Source organism: Lepidochelys olivacea (genome assembly GCF_965140295.1).
Source record: "Lepidochelys olivacea isolate rLepOli2 genome assembly, chromosome: 4".
NCBI classification, from domain to species: Eukaryota; Metazoa; Chordata; order Testudines; family Cheloniidae; genus Lepidochelys; species Lepidochelys olivacea.
In genome coordinates, this window is record NC_140414.1 from 75,961,890 (window position 1) to 75,985,553 (window position 23,664).

General features: G+C 40.5%; 1 protein-coding gene across 4 annotated transcripts in view; it reads left to right on the forward strand.

Annotated features, from left to right (window-relative positions):
• The window catches only part of PALLD (palladin, cytoskeletal associated protein), a 358,590-nt gene extending 345,136 nt beyond the window's left edge, over positions 1 to 13,454 (forward strand). For 2 of the 4 annotated variants that reach the window (XM_084626107.1, XM_084626106.1), the window contains exons 8-12: positions 1,909 to 2,041; positions 5,999 to 6,206; positions 7,748 to 7,913; positions 10,047 to 10,180; positions 11,341 to 13,447. In XM_084626107.1, coding sequence (XP_084482233.1) covers positions 1,909 to 2,041; positions 5,999 to 6,206; positions 7,748 to 7,913; positions 10,047 to 10,180; positions 11,341 to 11,513 — 814 coding nt within the window. In that variant the 3' untranslated portion in view covers positions 11,514 to 13,447. Of the gene's footprint in view, positions 1 to 1,908; positions 2,042 to 5,998; positions 6,207 to 7,747; positions 7,914 to 10,046; positions 10,181 to 11,340 lie in introns of all 4 variants that reach the window. The other 2 variants (XM_084626104.1, XM_084626105.1) reach the window with 2 other exon arrangements.
• Positions 13,455 to 23,664: the final 10,210 nt, after the last annotated feature.

Sequence of the window (23,664 nt, forward strand, 5' to 3'; positions counted from 1 at the left end):
CATAAGCCTCAGTCCTGAGTTGGCCAAAAGGTGGTAAATCAAGCGTTGAAAAGTATTCTCACCCACCCTCACCTAGTGCTATGCAAACCGCCTCCATACAGTTCCAGGCCCAGGGATAACAAGGAGATGATCTCAAGGCCTAAATTCAAACCCTTTCCACAGCAGTGTGTTGCACATTCATTAGGCCACTAAGCCCCCAAAAGCTAGTTGTATGTTCATTTTTCATAGAAAATGTAGTGGAGAAGCTATTTCAGGACTGCACAGCCACTGATTCATCAGTAGGTTGATATTCAATATCCCTTGTTGCACTGAATCAGCACCTTTGCAATTCAAAGCCTCTTATTAATCTGTGACCAGAAGAGCTGCCACGAGGAATTGTGGGTCAGAGCTATAAGGAGCCTGCAGGTCACTTAACTTCTAGAGAAGACAGTGTAAAAGCCTTTTGGAGGGGCTGGGAGCAGAAAGGAAAACGAAGATGAGTGAGAGGGAAAGAAAAGAGGAAAAGAAGAAACAGAGAACACTAAGCAACAGAGATCAGTCTGGCTATGTTCTTTAAAAGAGCTCTTTGGTTTTTGAGCCTGTCCAAAAATATTTGTATTTCTCCAAGACAAAAAGAAATGAACACAGATATGAAGGTTGATATGCAAAATAAACTTCTAGTACATGCTAATTGAAGTCAGAATTTCACTTTTAGAGCCATGCAAATATTATTGGCCAAATGAATCTTCAGTTACAGTAAGCAGTCCCAGTTTGTTGCACTAGGGTGTCACTGTAAGCAGAGTTTGGCCATAGAAGAAATGAATTCATTGGAGCTGCATGACTTTAGCAGAGGACAGAAATTGGCCATAAATCTCATTTTAATTACATAGTTAATGTAATATTTTAAGTAAAATAGGACTTTACAGAGATTGCAGAAATAACATTTTGCTAAATAAGTTACTTATATAATGGAAATATTGTTACTTTCAATTGAAAAGGAACTGGTTAGCCACAGACAAGGGTACAATAAATTAATTGGCAAGAACTGCTCATCACAGAAATGACAGAAAACTGTATTTCGGGTGGAGAAAATCTGCTGATTGGTCATATTTTCTGCATTTTTCTTTCCATGTTCTTTTATTTTTACTAAGAACAGTTTAATGTCACAAGATCTTTTGTTCTTTTTAGTACGTGTTGCTTATGAGCTAAATTCTCATTCTTCTGACACCATAACTGAGTTGCTTTGGAAATGAGTATAAATATCAGAAACAGATAACTGTTTAGTGAAGAATAATCCTCCAGAGCAGTCACATTTAAGTCACATTAATGTAAATGTCTTTACCTAGTAACAAATAAGAGAAGATAATAATGGAAAATCTAATGTGGAACCTAATGTATTTGTGAATTGTGATAGTCTTTAGCTTCTACTATTTTCTTAAGGTAAATGTAATTATTGACCGTACGAATTTTCTGTCTTAATCTGTAATAGAGTGGGCTTCAGATGTACGAAAGACTAAAGCAGAGTTGTGGCTGTAGATATAAAGTATTGCCAAAATTCTTGTACATTTTCTTTCACTGATTTAAACTACAGAATAAATGAAAACTAAAAAATATTACTATGTATATAAACAAACTACCATGTTAGGTAAGTCATTCATTGTGAATGAGATAATTTTCTACTTCATGTCTTTGCTACAAAATGTAGACTGAATCAAATTAATAAACAGAGAGAGAGAGAGTCATATTTAGTTGATTTCTGAGACAAATTCTGCTCTGTTATGCTGGTGTAAATATGGTATTATTACAAGGGGATCCAGTGGAATTAATCTAGATTTATACCAGTCTCACATCTGCATTTGGCTCTTCAGCTTCATCAAAAAACATAGGGAAATGCCTAATAAACAAATTTATTTCATATATTATTTTAAGACCTCGATCTCGATCAAGGGACAGTGGCGATGAAAATGAACCAATTCAGGAACGATTCTTCCGACCTCATTTCCTGCAGGCTCCTGGAGACCTGATTGTTCAAGAAGGAAAACTCTGCAGAATGGACTGCAAGGCGAGTATTAAATTTGTTTTAATTAGTGTTTGTGTTGAACTAGAGAGGGAACTCTGTTCAAATTCAGCTGTATCCTGTAATACTCATGCACCTCAGATTTCAGTGGGAATTCTAGGTACACAAAGGAGTCAGAATTAAACCCAGGATGCAGACTTGGCCTTTAGCAAAGTCTCCAATTGGGGCCCACCCTTGTGATGGGGGAGGAGGGAGCTAAGAGGTAAAGAAGAATCTCTGTATTTCTTTTCTTAGAATAAAGCCAGCTTGAAAGTTTTTAAGTGATATCTTAACAAAATTTCAAACGTGTGAGTTTGTATTATTGATTTATCCAAAAGGTGAAGGTGAATCACAGCATTTCCTACAGCCCCATAGCTGGCCTTTGAGGTCCATGAAAACCATGACTAAACGTACCTCGGTTTATTGGAAGGAATGCAAGTCAGTTAGTGACTACAGGGTAATGCCACCTTGCTGTACTCATGGCACAAGCTCTTTCCTGCAACAAAAACCACTCCTATGATGAGCAGCCATTGAGCCCTGTGGTGACAGGGAGGGGCAGTTCACTTGTAGGAATAATCTTTTTTTCCGCCTTAGTTTTACACAAGAAGTCAGTAAGCACAGCTCTGAAAATAATTTTTCTATCAGTGTGTGCTCCCTCTGCAGTAACTAAAACTCAAAAGTTGTAGATCTTACATAAGCAATGACTGTGACTTTGAATGAATTTGACAGATTAACAAACTAGAAACAACACACTGCTCCAAGGGACATTCTTCACCACATAGTACATTTTATACAACAAATATTACCCTAACCAACTTCAGTGGCCCTTTTTAACTGAGTGAGACAGCAGGTTTCAGTGATATAATTTGCTTTAAGTACACAAGGTAATTTGAAGTTTTTTGCTCTTTTTTCAAGCAAGGATTAAAGCCTTCAACATCTTCCCTTTATTACACTTAATTTCAACCTACTACTCTGCATGTGTATGTGCCTATGTATATAGAAAAAGAGAGACACATTTCCTATACAGGTCACCTGCCCTGTTAAGAAAAATAAACATGAATGAACAGAATGGCTAGTGGAGAGAACTGCTGCTACATAGCATCTATCCTGTTCTGATTCATCCCTTGTGTAGGTTTCAGAGTAACAGCCGTGTTAGTCTGTATTCGCAAAAAGAAAAGGAGTACTTGTGGCACCTTTTCATAGATTCATAGATATTTAGGCCAGAAGGGACCATTATGATCATCTAGTCTGACCTCCTGCACAATGCAGGCCACAGAATTTCACCCACCACTCCTAAAAAAGACCTCACACCTATATCTGTGCTATTGAAGTCCTCAAATTGTAGTTTGAAGACCTCAAGGAGCAGAGAATCCTCCAGCAAGTGACCCGTGCCCCATGCTACAGAGGAAGGCGAAAAACCTCCAGGGCCTTCCAATCTGCCCTGGAGGAAAATTCCTTCCCGACCCCAAATATGGCGATCAGCTAAACCCTGAGCATATGGGCAAGATTCATCAGCCAGATACTACAGAAAATTCTTTCCCGGTAACTTGGATCTTACCCCATCTAAAAACCCATCACAGGCCATTGGGCCTATTTACCATGAATATTTAATTACCAAAACCATGTTATCCCATCATACCATCTCCTCCATAAACTTATCGAGTTTAATCTTAAAGCAAGATAGATCTTTTGCCCCCACTACTTCCCTCGGAAGGCTATTCCAAAACTTCACTCCTCTGATGGTTAGAAACCTTCGTCTAATTTCTAATCTAAATTTCCTAGTGGCCAGTTTATATCCATTTGTTCTTGTGTCCACATTGGTACTGAGTTTAAATAATTCCTCTCCCTCTCTGGTATTTATCCCTCTGATATATTTATAAAGAGCAATCATATCTCCCATCAACCTTCTTTTAGTTAGGCTAAACAAGCCAAGCTCCCTGAGTCTCCTTTCATAAGACAAGTTTTCCATTCCTCGGATCATCCTAGTAGCCCTTCTCTGTACCTGTTCCAGTTTGAATTCATCCTTCTTAAACATGGGAGACCAGAACTGCACACAGTATTCCAGGTGAGGTCTCACCAGTGCCTTATATAACGGTACTAAAACCTCCTTATCCCTACTGGAAATACCTCTCCTGATGCATCCCAAGACGACATTAGCTTTTTTCACAGCCATATCACATTGGCAGCTCATAGTCATCCTATGATCAACCAATACTCCAAGGTCCTTTTCCTCCTCCGTTACTTCTAGTTGATGCGTCCCTAGCTTATAACTAAAATTCTTGTTATTAATCCCTAAATGCATGACCTTACACTTCTCACTATTAAATTTCATCCTATTCCTATTACTCCAGTTTACAAGGTCATCCAGATCCTCCTGTAGGGTATCCCTGTCCTTCTCTAAATTAGCAATACCTCCCAGCTTTGTATCATCTGCAAACTTTATTAGCACACTCCCACTTTTTGTGCCCAGGTCAGTAATAAAAAGATTAAATAAGATTGGTCCCAAAACTGATCCTTGAGGAACTCCACTGGTAACCTCCCTCCAACTTGACAGTTCACCTTTCAGTAGGACCCGTTGTAGTCTCCCCTTTAACCAATTCCCTATCCACCTTTCAATTTTCCTATTGATGCCCTTGGAGACTAACCAATTTATTTGAGCCCTTGTGTAGTGGCTTTCATCCTGAAGGTCCCAGAGGTTTAAAAACTTACATAAATTAGTGTCATTGTGAAGTATTCCTTTGTAAATTACAGATTGTTTCAATCACTTTTTTCCTTTTTAAGGAAGTTTCTTGTCCAGTTTCACACATTTCAGTAAACCAGTTCACCTTGATTTGGTTCTAAGCATGAAAGGAGATAACCTTTTCCCTCAAATAACAGCAGTACCACTGTGTTACTCTCCTAACCCCTTTTCATGTGTTTGGGGATAATATTATCCCCATACATCCTGTTATGATAAAAACAAAGACCAAATGATCTTTCCAGCATACAGCTAAAGGATCAGTTCCCTGTTGTACTCATGTGAAGTGATTCTGCTAGTAAAAGGAAAATGGACTCTCTAGAAGAGATTGAATGAGGGCCTAAACGCTGAGTGGAAAGAAGCACTTTGGGCCGGTCTCTTAGCTCAGAGAGAAGGACTTCTACAACTCAGTTGTGTAAACTGAACATGCACTTCCATGTGAACAGAGATGTGAATCTAACACACACACAATGCCTGTTAGTCACCAATCCTTTTAGCCCATTTTGGCCTGTTTGAAATCTTACAAAGGTAGGACCGAAACTTAGCTTAGTAGAGAGATTTGTGACTTTGTGTAAGAGAATTAATTAAAATTCATACTTCAGCTGTTTACTTTTAAACATAATTAGTTCTCATAATACAATATGTTACTTTTATTTTCCTAAGTAGCATGTATTGTTGAAGAAACATCTTTCAACAGTTTGTCATTGGTTCAAACCATCTGTATACAACGTTCTGTAGATGGCATTGTCTATAATGAGCAATACATAACTGGAATGGAATTTGGAGTTCAATAACAGATTACCAATGGGTTTGTTTTTTGAAGGAAGAATTGCGTCACAAACCAGTTGTCGTCCTTTGTCTGTAAATTTCCCACAAGAAAAAAATTCTGAAAGTTTCTTTTCTCATTCAGAATCAAGGGCAACATTCCAAAAAGATGACAGGCGACATCCAACCTTTTGTTCTGTAATCTATTACTTTGTTATTTAGATTCAAGATATATTTTAATGCTTATATCTAGTCAGTCATACCTGGAACCCATGGAAACCTATGGCATTGTACAGGGTGTCATTTAGCCCAGTTGTGCTCCTGTGCGTAACTGAGGGCAACGTTTGGTCCATTGTATTTTGTCATACACATAAATAAACATTCCTCTTTTTTCTCTGCAGTATGAAGTTCCCTACTGTTCTGTATTGCTAACATTCTGTCCCATTCTGTTTATATTTAAGGTCAGTGGATTACCAACTCCAGATCTAAGCTGGCAACTCAATGGAAGACCAATTCGTCCTGATAGTTCTCACAAAATGTTGGTGCGTGAGAATGGTGTACACTCTCTGATCATAGAGCCAGTCACAGCTAGAGATTCTGGAATCTACACGTGCATTGCCACCAATCGAGCTGGTCAAAACACATTCAGCCTGGAGCTCATTGTTGCAGGTAACCTCTTCATTCTAAGACTACACATTGAAAACAGTTCGAGGCCTACATGAAATATTGAAAATGTAATTTAAAGTTCTCTAGGAAAGACTATGGAATTATTACCCACTAAAATTAGTATCTCATTAATTCCAGGAGGTGTGTGTTTGAACTATGATATTTTCAAATAAATGCATATAGTGCATGGTTACAAATATGCAAAGAAATGTGTAACTGCATTTGTTACTTTGAACCAGATCCTTGCCAATGCTCTGACCCCTTTGTGCTTCTCCAGAAACACAGAGGGGCTATAAGCCTGCCCTTAAACTGACAGATGAAATACTCCTGGTAGGAAGAAAACTGTGGCTCTGTTCCACTTGCCACTCAAGAATAGGAGGCATGCTGGGAAGAGAGAGGGCCAGAATGCACTGCAGCCAGCAGAATAGTCATTACCAGTTGACGTTGGGAAAGCAATGGAGCCCAAAGCATTTAGCCAAGTTTGCCCCCTTCTCTTGAGTTCTGTGCTAAACACAACTCAGCCAGCCCCTTGCTCCAGTATTAACTGTATTTTGCAGGGATACAGCAAGTGCTTGGGGATCTAATAGGTATGTAGCAGCCTATCAGGCTGATTGAGAGAAGGAAAGCTTGAAACTCAATAGGACAGCAAGGAAACTAAAAGGTAACATTTAAAAAGGATAAAATGAAGTCCTTCTTCCTCCAGAGAGGATATGAGAAAACAAATCATGTGACAGATGTTAATGCACTAATGGAAAGCATTCAGATACGATGGTGATGAGCACAGCCAAAGCATCTATACAGAATAGAAGGGGGGAGGGAGGTGCAGTGGACTGTCTTATTTTAGTGGGGTGTTTTTGTTTTGCATTTTGGGGGGGGGTGCTGGTCATATCAGCTCTTGGAGCTCATGGGCACAAGACATTCAAAGGATTATATGGAATAGGAACAACAGTTGAAATGACACAATTTATGTTACAAGATTTTAATGGTGAACAATTGCCACGGTGCAGAGCATATGCTGATGGTCAGCTGGGCAAAGAATATCTTTTATCCCAAATTTCTTTTGTGTATGCACACAATCAGCCAAAAGATAGGCTACTACATTTGTCTGAAGTACACTTGAGGCAATAATGGAGACCACATATCAGACTAGTTTGCCAAACTAAGAGAGAGATCAAATAATATCTGTATGGGACCAGTTTTGTCAGGTAATGAGAACACCTCACAGGATCTCAAAAATGAAGCCACTTCCATTTGACAATCTTGATCAGCTGAACTGAAAATGTAAGCATTTGACCCTGCTCTATTAGAACCCATATTTCTCCTATTAAAGTCATAGACAGGACAAGTTTTACTTCCCTGAAACAGTTGCGGGCCTAATACAATTATTTTAAAATTATTTTAATAATTTTAATTTTAAAAAAATATTTTAATTAAATGCAATGATTTTTATATTATCTTTAAATTACTTTTAAATTTTCTTGCCACTAAGTAGTGGTTTAAAATCTTCTACCATTTAACTGAATGTTTAACTGGTGTTTTCACAGCTAAGGAAGAACACAAGCCACCTGTGTTTATAGAGAAGCTACAGAACACAGGAGTGGCTGATGGATATCCTGTGCGACTGGAGTGTCGAGTCTCTGGGGTGCCGTATCCTCAGATATTTTGGAAGAAAGAGAATGAGTCGCTTACTTACAACACTGAAAGAGTGAGGTTAGAGCAGTTTAGTATTATATAATTGATCTCACTGACTAACGGCCACTTTAGCTACCTAAATTCCAGAATCAGACCCTAGTGGGATTCACAAAATCCCCACTCAGCTGTCCCCAAACCCTGTAGGCACATAAACTCACTCTGTGCTTAAATTTTTGCAGTGAAAGTTCCCTATGTTTCTGCCTCTGAGCATGAGCACTGCTGCCCCGTGGCACACATACAAACGCGTAAGTCCCAGTGGTTCACACACATGAGGGGAAGATTCACAAGCCTGTAGGTAAGCTCTGAGCCCACTTAGCAGATGAGCTATCTGTAGGGGGGGACTTACTCAAATTCAGTGGGAGTAGGAGGAGGATTACCTCCCTTGTAACTTAGGGGTGAGGGTTCTCAACTGGGAGGTAGGAGAGCCAGTATCCAGTATGCCTGCTCCAATGAATTTAATTATTTATTCACAGTGCAAAGGATTCAACAGCAAAGGCTGAAGGAGCCCCATGTCAGAATATCCCAATGGTTAGAGCACTCTCCAAGGAGGCAGCAGATCCCAGTTCAAATCCCTTCTCCCCTTCAAGTAGGGCGGGGACTTGAACCAGAGGTCTCCTTCAGGCAAGTGTCCTAACTGCTGTGCTAGAGATTGAGGTTGCTCCTCCTCCCTCCCTCAAACCGAGCATGGGTGTCTAATGCTAAGAGAGGGTTTGCAGTTGAGGATTCAAGCAGCAGGAGGTGCCTATGTCAGTGGCTTCTGTGAGTCCCATTCCAAGGTGACTATCTCCCACATTCATTGTGTAAATGCAAACATATACATCTGGAAACAAAGAATATAGAACACAGTCCCCCATTCTGTAAGTATCTTAGGAAGCAGTGCTTCTGAAAAAGATTTGGGAACTGTGGTAGGTAATCAGCTGAACATGAGCTCCCCATATGATGCTGTGGCCAACAGAACTAAAGACGATCCTAGGCTGCATAAATGGGAATCTCACATAAGAGTAGAGATGTTATTTTACTTCTGTAGTTCACACTGGTGTGTCTACTGCTGGATTACCCAGTTCTGCTGTCCATGTTTCACAAAGGATACTGATAAATCGGAGCAGGTTTTGGAGACAAGCTACAAGGATTAGAAAACATGCCTTATAGTGAGACTCAAGGAGCTCAAGCTATTTAGCTTAATAAGGGGAAGGCTAAGGGATCACTTGCATACAGTCTGTAAGTACTGCTGTGGAACAAATATTTAACAGTGGCTCATCTATCTAACAGAAAGGAAATGTTCAATCCAATGGCTGGAAGTTGAAGCTAGACAAATTCAGACTGGAAATAAGATGTACATTGTGTCATTGGAACAGTTTACCAAGGGTTGTGATAAATTCTCCATCCCTGACCATTTTTAAAGCAAGACAGATCTTTCCCAAATAACCCTTAGAGCCTATGTGCTATACAGGAAGTCAGACTAAGTGAGCACACTGGTCCCTTCTGGCCTTGGATTCTAGAAGGCTGTGAGTAGGAAACCTAGGCACTGAACTCAGGCTTTGTGAATCCCAGAGACTTTTTCGGGGCTTAAGTTTCTTTGTGAATCTAACCCTGAGTGTTTATTACATGCTCTTAACGTGAAGTAGTCCTCACAGGAGGCCTGTGAAACATTAATGTCTTCATCTACAAAAGGGGAATATGAGGCACATGACTTTCGCAAAAATTATGAATATCTGTCTCTCATTCCTTAAAGGTCAAATCTGTTATCCTTCCCCAAAGTTTCTTTTTTGAAGTTTTGACTTGGAAATGCAATTGAAACCTGAACTCTAAAGTAGTGTTTTGAATTGTGGACAAGAAAAAGATTGGTTACTGAGATATTAGCCAGATGTTAATTGTGCATCTTGGCTTGGTTTTAAAAATTAGCATAAAAACAATTTTTTAAAAAATGGCAAGACTTAAAAATTAAGCTCAGATTCATTTTTCACTTTCTGTGCACACATCTCTCTCTCATTCCTTTAGTGGGAGCTGCATGTTCATCAAGAGGAAATATAACCTATTACCTGTAAATTTGCAGCTTTAAAATTGTGCTTGTAATGATATATTTAAACACAATAAACCACGTCCACACTGGCTGTTACGTAATTTAAGTTTCTTTTCTTCTCCCCTATTTAGTATGCACCAGGATAACCATGGCTACATTTGCCTGCTTATTCAGGGAGCTACAAAAGAAGATGCTGGTTGGTATACTGTGTCAGCTAAGAATGAGGCTGGGATTGTGTCCTGCACTGCCAGGCTTGATGTTTATAGTAAGTACCTTCTATTCTCAGATATGCAGTTAAATTAAACCAATCTACCCAAAAACCAGCATTCTAAAAACCTTAGTTTATATCACAAAGGCTTACACTGATCTCTTTCTCTTTTGTTTATAGTTTCTTCACAATAATAATGATCCTCATCAAGACAGCAAATACTCTGTCAAAGTATACTTCACTACCTTTCAAATACTTATGCAAACCAAGCATGCTGGTTTCTTTAGTTGCTTAGAATACTACATCTAGCTTATTTACACATGCATCCTTATCAGTAACATTAGAGAGCAGCATGACATTTTCGGTTGGTCCTTGTTACAATGCTCCACTAGCATCAGCTTTTAACCTTTATTAGTATTACCTAAACACACTTGAGACAGGTGCTAATGGCCCAAGAATGCAGATTCTGTTGCAGTTTACTACTTAGACCAGTACAGTTCCTCTGTTGTGAGCTGATCTTAAACCAAAATTAGATAATGTTGGACAGTAATCTGACCAGTTTATCACTTTGAGCAAAATGTTTGTTCTTGTTAATTTCACACAATAATGGGGTGATGATGGTGTAACTTGTTACAAATCAGCAGATCCGAACAGGACTCTGCCTAGCTTTGTCACATCACATCGCAGAGGGAGACAAGGATAATCTGATTTGTTCCGCTGGGCACCCATTGGAGTAATTCCATTGAAGATCAATTACACTAGTGGGAGATTAGAATCTGGCCTGGTATTTTCATGGGGCGGGGGGGAGGAGAGGAGGAGGAGGAATGTCTTGCAGTGTTCTGCAGTTACTTTTCTGGACATCTTGGGAGCAACAATGGCAAATTTTGTACTTGGCCAGTTGGAAGGTAGTCACAATGCACGTCTTTCAGGAGTAACGGTGGGAGGTGGTTGAGAAGGTTTAGCACAGCAAAATAGTGGAAGCACACAATTTACATAACAGCCAACCCTTCTCTCTCCTTGTCAGTGCCACTTAACCTGTGTTATGTAAATCAGTATATAAAAGTAAAAAATCTAGAATTGTTAATTCCCTGCCATTCATGTGAAATAATTTATCGGGAGTTTTTAAAGAACTGAACAGTACAGGAGTGTGCCTTATAGTACTGCTGTTATCTGAGTTAAGAAGGGTGAACCTAATTTGTTTTTTTTTAAATCTGTAGCTCAATGGCAACAACAACCTCAAACCACCAAGCCAAAGAAGGTGCGTCCCTCAGCCAGTCGATATGCAGCACTTTCTGACCAAGGACTAGACATCAAGGCAGCGTTCCAGCCTGAAGCAAACCCAGTTCATCTGACATTGCAGTCTGGCTTGGTAGAGAGCGATGACCTGTAGACCTGAACTGCCAGATCCATCATTTTCTTTCAAGAGCAGAAACACTGAAAGCCATTGCCTTGACCAATGATACTTTTATGTCACTTTATGTAAAGCCAGACACCTTTCTAAGTACAAAAATCCCCACCTTAACCATATATTTCTTATTCCTACCAAATTAGGATAGGTAGCTGATTAATAGAAATGTTCACATTGCACAGAAAATCACATTCACCCTTTAGTTCCTTATGCCTATCTTGCTAGAACTCTTATAAATAACCTTTTTCATAAAGGCCAAAATACTTCTGAAAAATCTGGTTCACTTCAGTAAACAGTACAGTATTTATCACCAAGCGCCTTCCTAAGCAAGATGTAGATGCTATATTGTATTAATGGTGTGAGAAGTTTCATTTAAGGCTATTAGACCATAAAGGAAATTAACATGTATGGTTATCTTTTTACAATTCAAAAATGGCAATGCAGCGTGATAGATACAGTCAACAAGTGCAATATTGTAAGAATGAAACAGGAAGCGAGAAGAAAAAACTGAAGCAAATACCTTGTCTCTACAATGAGAAAGGAAATATGTGCCTTAAAATGTTAGAACTGCCAATACTATATAGCAAGGCCGACACCTTAGTTCTTAAAAATAATTTCTATGTTTTCTTTATTTTTTTTTTTGCCAGCTAGGAGGCTTATTTACAAACATACTGCAAGGCTAATTTAAGCATAAATAATTGAACCTAGACAAAATAATGAGAGCTGAGGCATAATACATTACTACAGACTATAAATCCTAGCACCCAAATAAGGGATACTTTTGGGGGAGAGAAAAATGCCAGTAGTATAGTTTTACTACATAAGGTTAGCAAAAAGGAGTGAGAGGGGGAAAACTATGGATGTTTTTATAGTATTTAAAACAAAACAAAACAACAGTTCCTGAAAACTAACAGAACCCTACCATTCACACATTTGAAATTCCCAGGTCAGCAGAAAGCTATGGAGTTTATGTAGTGAACATTTTTGATCGTTTAGAGCTTGTGAATATGTATGAGGATTTTAGAAATGTAGAGCAAGTGAAAAAAATGGACTGAGTCTGCAACCAGAGTTTTAATGATAAGCACATATCATAGGGGGTAGGCTAGTAGAATGAAGATGGAGAAAAACAGATGTGCCATTATATTATTTTCTTAAGACAACATGTGCAGGTGGTAGATGATAAATATTTGTTCTCTTCCCTTGTGTACAACAACAGACTAACCATGCTGTGGCTAGGGACTGCGTGCAGTAGGTGAAGACTTTAGAATAGAGGCTCCTTTCAGAATGCAAAGCAATTCCACATCAAACTGGACTCTACCTAGTCTATTGTACTAGGCAGTTTTGACTCTGAACCAATTAATTTAGTTGAGGGGGCAGAACAATTTTAATTGGGCCTAATGGGAAAAAAAATAAGGACTGATGGTACGAGAGTACTTTGATATAAAAGGAACATGCTGTATTCCTTATATGAAGCACGTACGGTTATCTTTCATTATTTATAATAAAGTGTTGAAATCTATCTCAGCTCAGTTATTCAAGTCCAGTTATTAGTTTTATTGTTTGTGTACTACCATATATTTTGCATTATTGCTATACATATATTGCTTCATACCTCTTTGTAAGTATACAAAGTTTTTTTTAGTGACTAAACTTTAGCACAGAAGATAGTACTATTCTATGCAGATTGGTGCAGGTTATGACCACAGTTACAGGCACTGCTTATCTAAATTAATATCATACAGTCTGTCATATGGAAATATCCTACCTATATTTTAGAGAAAAGTATGTCTTATTTGCCAAGTTTTTCTTGACTGTGACATGCTAATTTACTGTTTGTTTAGCTTAACTAGCATTATTTTGACACCTTTTATTTGTATTTATAAAAAAGTACTATCATTACTTTGGATTGTTGTGCTGACATAATGTGGGTTTAGCATCAATAAATATTACACAAATAGAAAATTGTCATTTTCTGGGCAAAAGTAGTCATAGCTATTTCTATAAAGGGATCCAAATATAGAATTTGGAAATTTAACACAAGACAGACAAGATTAGGGTTGTGAGCTGGAAATAAAGATTCTTTGAAGTTTCTAAGAAGGGTCAGAGTTGGTTTAGGGAATCTCCTTTGCTGATTTAAACCTGGGTGGGATGGAAGGACCCTTTTAGTACTGTGTAATAGTTTAGTTTAAAAAATGTTTCATGTTCAGTGTGTATCTCCATTCATCCTGCGCACACCATTGCTTTTGAACGGTCTATAATACCCAAACCATGGTACTTACCCAGTTGAAGAGAGACTGGAATTGTGTCACAGGGGCCATCTTGTGATTAAGAGGAGTTCTTGATTATGTTTCTATTTAAAAAAAACAAACAAAAACTATTTAGTAGGTACACAGAATTGTTTGGTAAACAGCCACACTTTCTATGTTGTAAGTTAATACTTTGCCCTCCATGTAGAGAATCAAGTTATTCAGTAAAGCTCAAATTTACTATTTGGTTTATGACAGGTTTCAGAGTAGCAGCTGTGTTAGTCTGTATTCGCAAAAAGAAAAGGAGTACTTGTGGCACCTTAGAGACTAACCAATTTATTTGAGCATAAGCTTTCGTGAGCTACAGCTCACTTCATCGGATGCATTCAGTTTTGGTTTATATTTACATATTTAGGAACAGTTCCATACAGTTGACCCCACAGCAACCCACTCAGCAAAACAAACTGAGTCCTGACATAAGTGGTTGTAATGCCATTGATACCAATGGTGTTGCCCCTACTTACACTAGATCAGTATCTTGCACAGTATATTAAATCTGGTAGGGCTTTTGAGAATCAGAATACTTGTTTTATAAAACAGCTTGTCCCTCTAGTTTGCTATTGGTGTGTTAAAAGTAGTTCCCGTCAAATAGTTTATGTAAACATTTTGCTTCTCAGACAAAATGTCTATCCTTGGCTTTCTTTATACATACCCACGCACGAATTAGGGATGTAAATATTGTTTAAAAAGTTAAATGTTTTAATTTTAATTGTTTAACTGGTTAACCAAGGGCGCAGCCAGGGCTGGGGCACATCCAGCCGGCCAGCACAGGGCAGCCCTGGGGCCCCTCCAGCTGGCACAGCTGGGGCTGCTCCAGCCAGGGAGATGGAGTTTATCTGGTAAGCTTAATGCTTATCAGTTAACCTTTTACATCCCTAGCACAAATAGTAAAATCAGGCCTTTAACTAAAAAGTAAGGCTGTTTAATTAAACACTTGGCTGTGCTGTAAACGTTGAGGATGTTGTAGGTTTACCAATGCAGAAAAATAAATCAGAGTAGCATAAGCAGGGAGAGACACGTGTGCTTGCCAAAAAGCTACACACCTATGTGAAGTTCACTGAATCATCAAGGTCATTTTATAGAGGGAAATTTAAATTTCTAAGCCAACTACACCCAACTGAGGCTACCAAATGTGACTAACTGATAATGTAACTAGTTATTTTAGACCAAAGAGTTCTCCACTGTCTCAAAGTCCTCTGCAATTAAATTTTTAAGTGTGTTGGAAACCCTCTCCATTCAAGCATATTTACAAAGCAATTCAAGACTACTACATAAGGTGGCTGCATCTAAAGTTTCAAAGAGCTATTGAGGGAGGAGGAAGCCTCCCATTAATAGCAATAGGAATAAGGTGGCTGAATCCACCCATTTTACATAGAATGTGTTCAGTTTTTTGGGGGGGTTTTTAGCTTATGGACCACATCTTAATACAGCTCCCTTCACTTTCTTGATTACAAAAACTTGGTGGCATCTACAGCTGTTGCTTACATAAAAGTAGATAAAACTCCTATATAGATTAACAGCTGGAAAGAAACATCCAGCACTTCATGATGTTTCACAGCTATTTGGATCAAAGGCAAATGAACCACACTGCACAGTTTGTTTAAACACCTGAAAAGTTTAACTTTTCCAGATACACTACCTTTTAAACATTTTTCTGCACTTCATATGGTAATGAACACCTCAACTGTCCAAAAACACATCTTATCTCTGCCTCCAAACTTTCCCCTGACTCAACAGAGCAGTGATTCTCAAACTTTTGTACTGGTCACCCCTTTCACATAGCAAGCCTCTGAGTCTGACCCCCCCCCTTATAAATGAAAACCACATTTTAATATGTTTAACACCATTATAAATGCTGGAGGCAAAGCAGGACTTGGGGTGGAGGCTGACAGCTTGCGACCCTCCATGTAATAACTTCGCAACCCCTCTTCTCCACTGCTACCAATGTAGCCTCCAACTCATAGTAGGCTATGCTGCTTCTACATGTATCCCTCCCCTCCCTAGGCGAGGCAATCATCTAAACCAACTAGATTACTCATCCAGCATTTTCCCCTTGATCCAATCCCACCCTTTATGGTGCAGATGGAGTTGTGCATGCTGTGGTTGAGAACATCTGCACCAACTCCCCAGACTCACTGCTTATTGATCACTCTGCACCTGTGATAAGCAGGATTTGCCCATATTAATATAGTTCTCAAATGGCAACAAACATTTTCCCCTCAGCACCTTTCTGCTGCTTATCATGTGACTTACATAGTCATGGTTCAATACAAAGAAGAGGATATGCTCCTTGCCTCAAGGAGTTCACAATCTATATCATACAGTATGCCCATTACTTTGGGTCTGTAATGTGGAATTTGGATAAGGCAAGCATTATTTTGTCTTTGCACCTAACCTTTAAGTAAACTGATTAAATCCTATGCTGCACTATGTTCCTATTAAAAGATTTGGGGGTTTAAAATAAGGCTCTCAAGCACATTCCTAGGGAGAAAGCATCAGACTGAGAAGCATCAGTACCTGCAGGGAAATGACCTCATAAATGCCTAAAGAGGTGAGACTAACTTGGCTGCAGTGACTCTAGGAAATCAAGTGACTGCAGTGCCATATATAAAATACCAGTGAAGGGTCAGACTCTACTACTGACCTCACCTTCTACTTCTGTAATAGTACAACCAAGAAACACCTCCACAGCAAGAGCAATGGGGAAAAAGAATAGTAGATGGCCACTGCTCAGACTGATTAGATCATTTACAACAGAAACTACAAAATCTCATCACACTGAATGGGCTAGATTTTGCTAGACTCCATTTTTTAATCATTTAGCTAAATATGCTGTTAAAATTGTTTGGGTCAACTCTTGACCTAAACTTAGCAAAGAACAACACTCTCAAAGTACAGCTAAAAGGGGGAATGGTATTACATCAATCTATCCAGCTACACACTCAGCCCAGCAGAAGAGTCTGTCCTATCTTGGGGACTCTCTTTCTGCCCCGCCATCCCCACAAACATGATACAGTTCTGAGGTGAACTGGAAGCCTACTTTTGCCGTCTCTGACTCAAACAATACTTTCAACACTGAAAAGCACACTGATACACAGATACCCACAAACAGCACAAGAAGAACTCCACATGGACTCCTCCTGAGGGTCGAAATGACAGTCTGGACCTATACATAGGATGCTTCCACCGACGTGCACAGGCAGAAATTGTGGAAAAACAACATCACTTGCCTCATAACCTAAGTCATGCAGAACGCAATGCCACCCACAGCCTCAGAAACAACCCTGACATTATAATCAAAGAAGCTGATAAAAGAGGTGCTGTTGTCATCATGAACAGGTCTGACTACCAAAAGGAGGCTGCCAGACAACTCTCCAATACCAAATTCTACAGACCACTCTCCTCAGATCCCACTGAGGAATACACTAAAAAACTGCACCATCTACTCAGGACACTCCCTACACTAACACAGGAACAAATCAACACACCCTTAGAGCCCCGACCGGGGTTATTCTATCTACTACCCAAGATCCTCACACCTGGAAATCCTGGATGCCCCATCATCTCGGGCATTGGCACTCACTGAAGTCCAGATATGTGGAGTCTCTACTCAGACCCTACACCACCAGCACTCCCAGCTCTCTCCATGACACCACTGATTTCCTGAGAAAACTACAATGCATTGGTGATCTTCCAGAACACACCATACTAGCCACCATGGATGTAGAGGCTCTCTACACAAACATCCCACACACAGATGGAATACAAGCTGTCAGGAACAGTATCCCTGATGATGCCACAGCACAACTGGTTGCTGACCTTGGTAACTTTATCCTCAAGCACAATTATTTCAAATTTGGTGACAATATATACCACATGGCCCCACAATATGCCAACATTTTTATGGCTGACCTGGAACAACGCTTCCTCAGCTCTCGACCACTCACACCCCTTCTCTACCTAAGCTACATTGATGACATCTTCATCATCTGGACCCATGAGAAGGAAACCCTGAAATAATTCCACCACGATTTCAATAGCTTCCACCACACCATCAACCTCAGCCTGGACCAATCTAGGTCCACTTCCTAGACACCACAGTGCAAAAAAATGACGGTCATGTTAACACCACCCTATACCAAAAACCCACCGACCGCTATGCCTACCTTCATGCCTCCAGCTTCCATCCTGGATGCACTACACGATCCACTGTCTACAGCCAAGCGCTGAGGTACAACTGCATATGCTCCAACCCCTCAGACAGAGACCAACACCTACAAGATCTTCACCAAGCATTCTCAAAACTACGATACCCACATGAGGAAATAAGGAAACAACAGAGCCAGATATGTACCCAGAAGCCTCCTGCTGCAGGACAAGCCCAAGAAAGAAACCAACAGAACTCCACTGGCCATCACATACAGTCCTCACTAAAACCTCTCCAACGCATCATCAGTGATCTACAACCCGTCCTGGACAACATTCCCTCACTTTCATAGGCCTTGGGAGGCAGGCCAGTCCTTGCCCACAGACAACCCACCAAGCCGAAGCATATTCTCACCAGCAACTACACACCGCACCATAGTAACTCTAACTCAGGAACCAATCTATGCAACAAACCTCGATGCCAACTCTGACTACATATCTACACCAGCGACACCCTCACAGGACCTAACCAGATCAGCCACACCATCACCGGTTCATTCACCTGCACGTCCACCAGTGTAATCTACGCCATCACGTGCCAGCAATGCCCCTCTGCTATGTACATCGGCCAAACTGGACAGTCCCTATGTAAAAGGATAAATGGAAACAAATCAGATATTAGAAATGGCAATATACAAAAACCTGCAGAACACTTCAACCTCCCTGGACACACAATAGCAGGGCTTAAAGGTAGTCATCCTGCAGCAAAAAAACTTCAGGTCCAGACTTCAAAGAGAAACTGCTGAGCTTCAGTTCATTTGCAAATTTGACACCATCAGCTCAGGATAAAACAGAGACTGTGAATGGCTAGCCAACTACAAAAGCAATTTCTCCTCCCTTGGTGTTCACACCTCAACTGCTAGAAGAGGGCCTCATCCTCCCTGATTGAACTAACTTCGTTATCCCTAGTCTGATTCTTGCTTGCATATTTATACCTGTCTCTGGAAATTTCCACTACATGCATCAAATGAAGTGGATATTCACCCACGAAAGCTTATGCTCCAATACGTCTGTTAAGTCTATAAGGGGCCACAGGACTCTTTGCCGCTTTTACAGATCTAGACCAACACGGCTACCCCTCTGATACTTACTGTAACTGTGATTCTTTAAGATGTTTTGTCTATGTGGATCTCACTTATGGTACACATGCACCCAACATCAGAATCTTTTCACTAGCAGCATCTGTTTCAATCATGTTTACACATCACATGTCCCCTTCACTCCCGAGGGCATATAGGACAGAGGCCCCAGCAAGGGAGTTGAGAGATGGTTAATTCATAGTCCCAGTAAGAATGGGAGGTGGGTTAAGGAATCTACACAGACAGGATCTCTCCAAGAATCATATAGTTACCATAATGAGATTTTTTTTCTTAATTTTCTTCCTGTTAGCGTCTTCTCTCCTCATTCATGACTAATGGTTAGACACTAATTCCTCCCTCCTATGGAATGCAGAGGCAATCCAATGTTGCTAGGAGCTCCAGATTTAACCCCCGCCCTTCAGCTCAGGCTACCAGAAGAAATGCTCTAGCAACCAATTATTAGCCTTAAGGCAACTCGATCTAAATGCATTAAAAACCTTAACACAATTATGTCTACATGTCCCTTTAGAGAAAAATTTCAATTTATATTCTGGTCATTTACCAAACGACCAGGATGAGAAGAGACAGATGCTAACAAAGAAAAACCAGGTAAGAAATTTCTCATTCTGTTGCACTGCTTTTCTCATTCATCACCACCAATGGGAAGTAGCAAACAGTGAATCACAGAAGAAAGAAAAGGAGGGAGGGAAAGGATAAGCAGACGTCTAATTAATTACAGTAGAACAACAAAAAGGAAAGGAAGTTCCCCTCATAAAAAGCATGATTTTAGCAAATTAAGGAATTATATGGGAAGCAATCCAGCAGCTCCCTCCTACCAATAGATGCTTCTGCAAAGGAGAGGAAGCCTACTTTGCAAATCTTCCACAGGATGATACGCATAAGCTTTTCCGCCTATGCACCTAGGAACTTCTGTGAATGTTTTCCCAGATGCTCAGCATGCCAACCAGTACAAGATTTTAATGTCTTGCCTACAGCTACATTGAGGCCCCAAAGCTTTGGCATTGAGAGAGTATGAAATGAATGGGATACAACTGGCATAGTACTCCATATGCTTGAAAAACTTCTTCAGATCACTAGAAATGCCCATTTATAGCACAACCTTCCAAAAGGATTGCAATGGTTCAAACTAGATTATGGGAGAACTATTTCCCAGGAACTGTGGAAAGAAGAACTTTCCTTAAACAGAGAGGTTTCTGGAGCTGTAAGAATAACCTTTTCTTTCACAAGTGTGCAACACAAACAGCAGTGTGGTTCTTGCATAAATACAGGATCTAATTTCAAAACCAGAAGTAATGGTGACTAGAAAGGCCTCCTGCAGGCACCGCCCTGCCTACTGATTGATTGCAAAGCTGTTGTATAGTAGGGACCATAGTTCAGATCTTCTCTTGAGCAGCAAAAAGGATCTGGAAGCTATTCAGATCACGCAGAGTTACAGCACCTTGATATGGAGCAAGGACTCTGTGACCATCAGATGTACAACAGGCAACTTACAGAATCGTGTGATCTTAGTTTTTTAACCCTTGACCTCCCTCCCTTGTTTGTCATGTTCCTTGTGACCACGAGCCTTGGATCTGTAGGTGGTTCTGGTGGGCCACTCAGTGGAAGCATCTATAATCAGCATCACCATGGGAAGAGGGATACAGAAAGGTACCCCTCCTTTGTAGGCTATTTGGGAACTTAGGCACCAGTTCAAAGAAACAGTATAGGAATCAGGACCATGAGATGAGAGTCTATATAGTATCTCGTAGGTCAGTAAACAGACTTCTGCCCTGTCCAAGGCTGGCTGAAGTCGATTCTGGCAAGAAGCACCAAGTAAGTACTGACACCATATGACCCAACAGTCTGAGACAGATTCTTGCTTTTTTGCAGCAGTCTCCCAGAGACAGATCAGGGAATGAGAAGGTCTGAAGTCAGTCTACCAGCAGGTATGCCTTTGCTGATTTGGAATCTAGAAGGGTCCCTATAAAGTCTATGGACTGAGAAACAGTGAAGGATGACTTGTAATTCCCTCAGCCCTAAAGAGTGAAACGAAATAGGATGCTGGACAACTCCTGTGAGGATCTCTCTCCGAAAAGCCAGTGAGCCAAGTGCTTGCCATTTCAGATGGGCTGCCACTACTGCCAGATATTTTGTGAATACTCTTGTGGCTATAAAGACAGAGCCAAAGTTGGTACCCTGCATTGTCCCACTGTAAAGCAGAGAAAGCTTCTGTGGGTTGGATGAATTGCTATATGAAAATAAGTATCCTTAAGATCAAGAGCTGCAAACCAATTTTGACATTCTAGAGAGGTGACAATGGAGGCTAGCATCACCATTCTGAATTGTGTCCTGTTATGAATTCATTTAGTTGCCTCAAGTCCAAAACAGGACACATTCCTCTTTTCTTTTTGAGAAAAAAGTCTAAAGAGTGGATACCCCTCCCTCTGAACTCATATGGTACTTCTATTGCTCTAGATGAAGTACCTAGTCCACTTCTTCCCTCAGTTGCCTCTTGAGATGGGTCTCCGAAGAGAGACGGGGGAGACAAGGCCTGAAATGGCAAGGAATATTCTTTGATAGTCTTCAATACCCATTGATTGGAAGTAATCCTGGCCCATGCTGGAAAAAAAAATGGTAAAGGCAGGAAGGAAAAACAGTGGGGAGGGGGGAAGAGAAGGAAACTCAGGTAGATTGGTACAATGCTCTCAACTTGATCAAACCTACTGCATGGAAGATGATGCAGGGTGGGTGGTAGAAGAAAAGGAGGGAGCTCTCGAGTGGGTGAATCAAGACTTACTTTCACAAATGCAGTCAGCAGGTCTCTATTGCTGATGGGCGGGGTGGGGAAGAGGGGGGCAGAAAGATCTCTAGCTAAACTGACCTTGGTATGTAAAAGTTTTTCTCCTGATAGTGTGTAAATATCCCGGGATCTCAGTGTAGATCTAGAGTCCTTCAGAGTACACAACAATTCATCTGTGCAGAAGCTAAAACAGATCTGGTCCTTCAAAGAGGAGAACTTTTACAGTGGTTTGCATTTCTCTGGGAATCTGAGGATTGCAGCCAGGCTGTCTTTTTCCTGGTGATGGCTTTAGCCATGAAATAGGCTGTATCAGAGGTGTCCAGGGCTGCCTGGAATGAAGTACTAGTTATTAGTTCTCCCTCCAAAATAATGGATCTCTGGTCAGCCCTCACTTCCTGTGGGAGTCTGTCAATTAATGATGATACTCCACCAGAGTACCAGTACAGACGGGTCTTGGTTTTGTTGAGGCATCTTTGCTAGTGCTAGGCTTCAGAATAGACTTCAAAATCAGGTAAGACAAATAATCAACACTGCTAGGCTGCACAAGGTGGTCAGGCCTCTAAACTCATGGTTTAAAAAAAGGCAGAAAGCCCATGACTCTTAACTTCTTTGCTCTTTATCGTTCTGGGTAAGAAGATCAGCACTGGGAATCATCCTTAAAGAAGATCTCAGATCTGCCCTGCATCAACATGGTGGAAGCAATATCAGGCTTTAGTGATGGACTCCCAACCAACGCTGAGCTCACTTTGGAAGACAGAGGACCGAAGGGGTAGCAGACCCTCTCTCAATACTGGTAGTGAGAGCCTTTAAGGTAGAGTCCCTTCTTAAAGGGATGCTGAAGGAATGGGATCTCTGGGAAGTGTCCTCCTTTTTGGAGTCAGATTATCTTTCCAACTCAGCTGATACCTTCATGGACCACTCCACAAGGCAGAGCTTTAGCTTGATATTACTGGAGCAATGAGTTCTGCCGGAGAAAGACCAGCACATAGGTCAATGGTCCAGAACATGGCTATCACCCAAAGAGAGGACACACCAACAGCATCCTCAGGTAAAAGAATAAATCCATCATATGAGGGGCATAGCTTGAAACTGAATGATTTGGTCTCAGCCATTACACAGGAAGGTGTTTTGATGCCAAGCAGAAGAAAAGAGATTTTAAAGAAAAGAAACACACAACAGGCTGCCAATAGGCTAGAATTTTGTCATTAAACTAAACTCGCTAATCTAATATTTACATATTGAAAGGATGCTCCATGGTAGCAGACAGACATTGCAGAGTTCTGTCTTGCTGCCACAGGTGGTAATAGGAAACAGAGAAGCAGTCAGGGTTGCTCTGCCATCTAGGCCTGTGGTTGGTGAAGACTAGCAAGGCGCAGACATGGCCCTAATGGACATTTCCAACTCAACTGCATGGGACATATGCACACTACAAGTGGGATCCACAGAGAGAAAGATTCCAAGAAAATGTAACTAACTTTCTTTTCCCCAGGCTTATAGGAAATTGTTTTCAGTGGAAATGCCCACACCCAAAGCGTATGACAAGGAAAAGCAGACTGCCAGTAATATGAAGTGGAAAGGAACTGTAACTTGAGGTTGTTGGCAGGCCTCACCATCATCATCATCATCCAGATTGAACATATAGATTTTTAGTGAATTTGGCACACAGATAGCACATTCAAAGGCTTGGGCACCAAAGTCCACAGAACCAGTGTTGCATTGCAAGTAGAAGTCTCTGCTAACCC